The sequence below is a fragment of the Arachis ipaensis genome, chromosome B01, assembly GCF_000816755.2.
Source record: "Arachis ipaensis cultivar K30076 chromosome B01, Araip1.1, whole genome shotgun sequence".
Taxonomy (NCBI): domain Eukaryota; kingdom Viridiplantae; phylum Streptophyta; class Magnoliopsida; order Fabales; family Fabaceae; genus Arachis; species Arachis ipaensis.
The window spans coordinates 80,679,875-80,688,109 of NC_029785.2; the positions used below are offsets into that span (position 1 = coordinate 80,679,875).

At 37.7% G+C, this 8,235-nt stretch overlaps 1 protein-coding gene across 6 annotated transcripts; it reads left to right on the top strand.

The window, feature by feature from the left end:
* On the top strand, positions 2,482 to 7,651 carry LOC107608705. Of its 6 annotated transcripts, none has more exons than XM_021122512.1 (7): positions 2,482 to 2,587; positions 2,694 to 2,863; positions 3,495 to 3,538; positions 5,872 to 5,997; positions 6,734 to 6,769; positions 6,850 to 6,993; positions 7,513 to 7,651. In XM_021122512.1, the coding sequence occupies exons 3-7, from the start codon at positions 3,533 to 3,535 to the stop codon at positions 7,528 to 7,530; spliced, it is 330 nt and encodes a 109-aa protein (XP_020978171.1). In that variant the 5' UTR covers positions 2,482 to 2,587; positions 2,694 to 2,863; positions 3,495 to 3,532; the 3' UTR covers positions 7,531 to 7,651. The 6 variants fall into 6 exon arrangements, 3 of the variants coding, with proteins under 3 accessions (XP_020978171.1, XP_020978169.1, XP_020978168.1); XM_021122510.1 differs by lacking the exon at positions 7,513 to 7,651 and adding an exon at positions 7,283 to 7,355; XM_021122509.1 differs by lacking the exon at positions 7,513 to 7,651 and having other exon boundaries at positions 6,850 to 7,268.

Sequence of the window (8,235 nt, forward strand, 5' to 3'; positions counted from 1 at the left end):
TTTTTTCCCATATTCTTTCATTACTTCCACTTACCACTACTTTCTCTTGCATTTAAGGTTTCATTCTTCAATAATTATCTTTTCTATTTTCATTTAATTTAGTTACATCTCACTAAGATATTTTTCTTTTTGTTGCTTATTTTCTTATTTATTGCTTAGTCTTAGTTATTTTCTTTTCAATTTATTGTATGTTTGCAATTGGTGTTGGATAACTATTCCTTTTATAAATTCATTGGATTGTTTGGTGGTACTTGCTCTATTGGATATAATTTTTTCTTCTTTTCATGGTGATATATGTTGGTTTTATCCACTTGCTTGTTGCATAATACAATGCACACCACATGTTTGTGAAAAAGTTTCAATGAACCCTTACTTTAACTTTTCTTGTATTCTTGCATTCTTTGCTACTTTTTCACTACACTTATCTTATTAATGCATTCTTCACTATCTTTACTTGTTTATTCACAATTCTCCTCTTCCCTTATTTTCAGTATGACAACTGCGAAAGGAAAGGAAAAATCCTCTAAGAAAATGGTTTCCAAAAGGCAAGCACCAAAGTCACCCACAAATCGGCAGCCTTCTAAGAAATCAAAAGTGGATATTCGAATTGATGATTCAGACAAGAAGATTCTTGCTAAGGATATAGCGCGATTCGCCAACCGCTATTGTGAAAGGATGCATGCTAATATTATGGAGCGAAATCTCCACTGCAAGCACCTCCTCTTTGTACCGGACCATTTAATACAATATGTGGAGGATAGAATAAAGAAGAGATGTTGGGGGTTCTTGAACCAAGATTCAATTGAAGTCAACTTGTCTTGGGTTGACGAATTTTATGCTAACTACCACTCTCCGACCCTTGACTCAATCTACATGCGTTGAAAGCAAGTTCCTATTTCAGAAGATGCTCTTTACCGAGTGCTTGGCATCCCACCAAATCCGGAAGGGTTGGATGCATTCCATGAAGCGAAAATTACCCGCAAAGGTTATACTTTTGATTGGGACCCCGTCCTTAAGGTAATTGCTAAGCCCGGAAGTACTTGGATTTATGGGCAAAGCAAGGTTAACCCAAAGGGGCTTTCAGCTAATGATTTGACAGATGAGGCTCGTCTATGGCAACAGATCATGTCCCACTATGTCTGGCCGAGCACTCATAAGTCCTCTATCACCGGGGATATGGTCGTGCTTGTATGGTACATTTTGACTGAGAGGCCATTCAACATCCCTAGACTCCTCTGCCGGGCCATGGGCCGAGTTCACACGGCTGGTTACATTCCCTTCCCAGCCTTGGTCACGATACTCGCATCTGCAGTTGGCATTCCGCACGAACTAGATGACGTAAAGAGTAAAATTCCCTCAGTAGATGAATTGGTCCCCCATGGAAAGTGGATCATTCCACAAGTACCACCCAAGAGCCTGAATGAAAACCCATCTTTGGAAGCCCCATCATCTTTTGGCCCACCACCATCAACACCCCATGCACCACGACCATCCAACAACCAGTTGGTCCTTGAGATCTTGGAGAGGCTAGACTGGCACGGCCGGCGGATGGAGCAGATTAAGCGCCGCAACAAGCGCCGATACAACTACTTAAAGGAGCTTATTACACTACAAGAAAAAAGGCCTATGGCCACACTTTTTTTTGCTATGCTTTAAAAGCGTGGCCAAAAGTGGTCAATGGCCACGCTTTTGTGAGGGTGGCAATTGAATAGAGATTCGGCCAAGTTTTTTCTCGCCACGCTTCAAAAGCGTGGCGAAAAGGGTCAACAGCCACGCTTTTGCAAGGATGGCAGTTGATTAGAGATACAGCCACGTTTTTTTTTCTGCTGCGCTTCAAAAGCATGGCCATAGACAAAAACAGGGACGTTTTGAAAGCGTAGCAATAGGGTTTCACTATAGCAACGTTTATAAAGTGTTGCCATATCCTAGTATTTTTTGGCACGCTTTAAAATCGTGGCCAAAAGGTTTTAAAAAAGAAAAAACCTAATAACCCGCCCCAAACCCAATAACCCCTGAATCCTAACCTAAAACTTTGCCGACAATTCCCCACCCTTCATTGAGACTCTCTTCTTTGAGACTCTCTCACTCTCAACTCTTACGCTATCACTCTCATCGATCTATGGCTACCCTGGATGAGATTAGATCCCCACCGTCACCAGCATCATCCTTGCTGCGCCGTTAGCCTCCGCCTCGTCTCCTCCTCGCCTCTGCCCTAGCATCCAACAGCGTCGTCGTAGTTTCGTGCTCTCCTGCCGTCTTCCTGCTCTGGCCACCATGCCTTCCTTTTCATCGCGATGCTAACGTTCTGTCCACCGCGCCTCCGCCTCGTGTTTGCCTCGCTGTTTCTGCTTTACTCCTTCGTCCCTGTTGGTGTGTTTAATCCCTTCATCCCTCGCGGTTTCTGCTTTGCCTCCAATACTTTCTTCGTTGTTAATAATTTTCAATCCTCAATGTCGATTTACATTTCGGTTTGTGTTTCAAGATGTTAAGAACGGCATTTCGGAGATGCAGTCCTTGCAATCTAACCATGCTAGAGAGTTGAAGATGCGTGAATCACTCGAAGCTACTTGCATCACTCTCAGAAGAGGTTCTTAATAATAATAATAATAAAAAATAATTTTTCAGAATCGAGAATTTTGTTCGCCTCTGCGCGTTTTGTATTGCTAAAATTGAGTTCGTAAGTTTCGTTGCAGAGAATGAAAATATGGCAAAACGGTACATGGAGTCTTTAAAGAATCTGGCTAATTAGGTGCTTGAAGTTATGCCCTGGACTCAATTTTCTTGTTTGAGTAGAGAAGGTGGTACTATAAGGATGAAATAAACATGCTTTGGATCTACGATTGAAAGTTGGTTTTAAATTCTGGTACGTAATTGTAGTGTCATGATTGAAGCTACAATAAATTCATCAACATTGTGACTTTTATGATTATTTATAACCACTATCCAATTGCAATTTCAGCTAAATTAACCAATTTTATTCAAAGTTAGCTGCAAATTTTTATAACTGTGGGTTTGGTACGAGGCCTGAGAGTTGAAATAAGGGGAAAGAAATTTTCATGGACTTAATTTATGTAAATTTTTTCTCTTACACTTAATACTATTTGTTCCTTTGTAAATAATGTTTAATCCTTTCGTCCCTCCGCCTTCGTCCCTGCTGGTAATGTATTAAATATCAGTTCTATTAGTTAAAAAATAATGTTAAATAATATTGTTGAAGTAAAACAGACCTAGAAGAAAGTCACATTGAATAAGATGTTAAGTCAAATGCAAGGTGTTTGGTTTTGGTTTTGGTTGATTTCCCTGTATATGAAATTAAAGCAACATTTTGTGCTATGTATGTTGGTTTTGGTTGACTGCACTGTTATGAAATTAGTGTAGCGAGTGGTATGTGACTTGAGGGAATAGAGGTCATTTAAATGTGTATTGCATTTGGAGGCAGGTTGAGAAAAAAAAGGACATGGCGTTCCTAAGAGCAGTTTTTATTCTTCCTGTAGGCACTCTTTTCATTCTCTCAGACCTTATTGTTAACGCAATGCAGGTAATTAATTAAGATCCAATATGTAAATCGCGTTTGATGGGTTGGAAATGATCTAACACAAAACTCACTGACAAGTGTACCGGGTCGTATCAAGTAATAATTACTCACATGAGTGAGGTCGATCCCACAGGGATTGATGGATTGAGCAATTTTAGTTAGGTGATGAATTTAGTTAAGCAAATAGTTGATGATTTGAGTGAAACTTGGATAGCAGAAGCTAAATTGCATGAAAATAAAAGGGAGAGGGGAAATTGACAGAAAAATAAAGAGCAGAAGAGTAAATTGCATGAAACTTAAAGTGCAAGAAAGTAAAAGAGCTAAATCTTAAAGTGCAAGTAATGTAAATGACTGAAGCTTAGAGTGCTAGAAATGTAAATTGCTTGAATAGTAAAGGGATGTGGGAGCTGGGATTCAGAATTCAACAAGAGAATGTAAAGAGAAATAAATTAGAGAAGTAGAAGATGAACTAATGTTGCAGAAAATCTAAACAGAAAGGTAAAATTGCTTGAAGAACAAAACAAAAAGTAAACTTAGCTCAATTGAGAAATCTAAAAGAGAAATTGAAGATCTCAGGGGATCAATGAGACTAGAAAGTAGATCTAGATCTCAATTCCTTCCTTGATCAAACAGAAAACAATTGCAAAGGAAAATGAAATTTAAAACAGTAGAGAAAATTAAAACCCAATCCTTAGATCAATTGAGAGGAGGAGTGGAAGATGATTCTCAGAATTTGAATCAATGAAGCTCTTCAATCTCAATTTAAGATCCAAAACAGAAAAGCAAAAATTGCAGAAGAAGAGAAATAAAAACAGTAAATGAAATTAGAATTATGCAGAAGAAGAACAAAGATGAATTTCAGATCAAGAATTGAAACAGAACTTCTTCAATCTCAATCCAAAATTTCAGAAATAGAAAGTAAGAAATGCAGAAGTAAAAACAAAGAGAAAGAGAACTCAGATCTCAATACCAATTCCCAAATTCAAAAATGAAAGCTAAAGTAAAAACTAAAATTGAGCTAAAAGGTAAAACTAAAAAAATGAAGGAAGGTCCTCTCTAAATCAAACTAAGTCCTATTTATACACTTTCTATTTTTTATCTTTGGAATTTGGAGTGGGCTTTTCAAATTGGTGAAGAATTGGATCCAAAATGGCTATTGAAGTTGGAAATGGACCAAGGCACCTCCAGGGGAGCACTTAGTGATGTAACTTAACATAGCGCTCCCTTTGCTTTGTGTTTTGGGCTTGTTTTGTTGTGTCCAAGCCTTGCTCATAGCGCTCAGTGAACTAATTTCACGCAGTGCTTACATGCTTGAGTGGGACTCCAATTCGAGTCATGGTGGCTCCCAATTGTGCCCATTTCTTGTGCAAGGTAGCGCTCAGTTAACTCACTAAACACAGCGCCCCTTTTGATTTGGAGGGAGCCCCCACCTTCGAGCCTTGCTTACTTCATTTTGAAGCCAATTTCCCTTGTGCCAAGCAATGCAAAGTAGCGCTCAGTGAAGAGACTTCATGCAGCGTTCTTTGTTTTGAATGGAAGCTTCCCCTTCGAGCCTTGGTGAATGCATTTTGTGTGCTGCGCCATGATTTTCCTTGCTTGTAGCACTTTCTTGTATGCCTCATATGCACGGTTCGAACCTTGGTTGGCTCTATTTTGGAGTTGTGCCTTGCATTTTATTCTAAATGGAACCTGATAAAGTTAACTTAGTTAACTGAGCGCTATTAATTTTCTTGGGTTCCTTGGGCACTCAGTTAAGAGAGTTCACTTAGCGCCATGCCTTTGCTCCCTTAGCCTTTGCTCTAGCGCTCAAATAGAGAGAGCTACGCTTAATTAATGAGCGCTATGCCTTGGCCTCTTGATACGCAACGCTTTTTCCTTCCTTGGGCCACGCTTAAATAGGCACGCTTTCCTTGTTTCTTTCTTTTCTTCACCTACAAGTAATTAAAACAACCAATCAAAGTATCTCCAAATTTACAAGGTTTATAATTCATTCAAAAACCAACTAATTCTAGCTTAAACCTCATGATTTATTGTCAAATAAAGGATGGTTGATTGATTCAATAAAACTATGCAAATCCACTCCAAATCACTTACTTACAATGCAAGAAAGTGCATAAAACCTAATGAAACAAGTGAAAAATGCTTGAAAAGCTAGCATAAGATGATTTGTCATCAGCGTTGTTATATATCCAAATATGTGTTGACTTTATTTAACTATTATCTCAGCTGACTTCTTTAACTATAGCTTCATCTGTAAAATATGTATCTAAGCTTCTTCTTTGATGGATTTATGTCATGTTGATTCATATTCTGTTTTGGTGCATGTCCTTTATCAGATTCAAGAATCTGACAAAGCAAGAAAGAAGTTCTCAAATGCTAAATCTCTTTCTTCCTCCCAATGTTTTGGAGATCAGAACAAAGCTGTAGATGTGGCTGCTCAAGCTACTTTGTCAAAGTTTTCAGTATGTATCTTTTCCATTAATGAATTACTCGTAATTTTCTGAATATACACATTCAGGTAGATAATAATAAGACATGCACATTGAAGACACAATTGTGTTCTAGGGAGCACAGTTTTCTTTTCAATTTCTTTCTGGCTATTGCAAATATAGTTCTCCATTCTGTGTTTGTAGGCATGAAAATCATTAGTCAGATAAAAATAAGGCAGGACAAAAAATAATTTCTCAACAACCTCTTGCTAAAACTTTCCATTGTTTATGTTGAAATCCACCGTCCCAGTGTAAATTGAATAAGTTGGAATCCATTTGTTTGTGTTTTATGTTCAATTAGTTAAGCCATTTGCTATCAATACTGAGAAGCAAGCCATAAAGTTAATACATGGAAATGATGGATTTTGACATATAGTACCAGAAACCCTTAATCATGTCATAAAAAGGACAACAATGGCTAACTAAGAGGCCTGAATAGCTTTTATGCTTTATCAAAGCACATTACTGTTTAATATAGTTAAGATGAGGTTTTACTTGTCCCATGGATTATCAAATTCCTAACCTGATATTTTTTAGGAGATATTTACTTTTGCTTTTTGGATTTTGGTACACTAATAATATAAAAGGGTGTAACACTATTATCCAATCATATATTAACATTAGCAAATTCAATATCTTATATTATCCCTTCAAAACAGGGGCCTTTAAAAGTTGATGTTTGACAAAATTTATCGTCTTCTATTTTCAGGGTTCATCTGCCATCTCCAGTGCTGTTCATACCCTCGTTTGTGTTTTTCTTCTACTTATTATTATCCTTTATAAACTGTTTGCATTGCATTCATATATATATATATATAATTTTAGGATTTCCCGAGAGTTCTGAGGCTGGCGAAGCTGAGCAACAATGGTGCTGTGCTCTTATGCAAGAACACGGGTTTTTCTTTCTCTTCCCTCAAATGGAGGAACCTTCTGGGAGGACATGGTTCAAGCCGTGGTGTTTTTCTTTGTGTTAGTTTCTTAATCTACATCTGCTATTGTGCTTTTAGATATTCTCTCTTGTCAAAGTTGGGTTGTCCCAGAATTGATGAAAAATGAGTAATTGCTTACAATTAGCCTTTCTAGATTGTCTTACAATTCCTGTGCTTTTGATTGCAGGCATATGTGGAAAAGGTTCACAAGGCCTAGTGAATGCAGTTTAGAAAATTTAGCCACCTAATTTGTGGATTCTATTTTAGGAATTGTTATTTATTGTCTTAGATGTGTATTATGTTTCCTTACACCCAGATTTTTGTTTTAGGATGAGGACATTTTCCTTTGGGATAAGGACCTTGGAGTTTAAGAGTTCCACCCAAATAAGAATGTTGAAAACCATCTCTGATTTCTGAAAATTAGAAAAAATATAGTTTAGTTCTCTTAGATTGTTTAATTAAAAACAAAATTGGTGAAGATTACTTCTATTTTATTTTTTTTTAAATGGGCACTACTATAATGTTACAAAATCTTAATGATTCTCAAATGATTTTTCAGTTATATATCTATCATTAAAAGTGAAGGGCTGGAGATTTCACAACCAACACTTGATCCTCAACTTTCTAAAAGGTCTTGCTGTGGAGATTTCACAACCAGCTCTGGAGATTTTTCAGTTACTTACTGTGCTTAGAATTGGGCTTTGGTGCACGAAATTGTGATCATCAACAATGGCGCCAAAGACTTAGAGCTCTCAAACGTGAATCACACTTTGTCACAATTCCGTACAACTAACCAGCAAGTGCACTGGGTCGTCCAAGTAATACCTTACGTGAGTAAGGGTCGATCCCACGGAGACTGTCGGCTTGAAGCAAGCTATGGTCATCTTGGAGGATTCAAATGGTTATGGAGGATTGATAATTAAAAGATAAATAAAACATAAAGTAAAGATAGAGATACTTATGTAATTCATTGGTAGGAATTTCAGATAAGCGTATGAAGATGCTTTGTTCCTCTTGAACCTCTGCTTTCCTATTGCCTTCTTCCAATCATTTATACTCCTTTCCATGGCAAGCTTTATGTTGGGCATCACTGTTGTCAATGGCTACTTCCTGTCTTCTCAGTGAAAATGTTCTACGCACGCTGTCACCGCACAACTAATCATCTGTCGGTTCTCGATCATGTTGGAATAGGATCCATTGATCCTTTTGCGTCTGTCACACGCCCAACACTCGCGAGTTTGAAGCTCGTCACAGTCATCCCTTCCCAGATCCTACTCAGAAT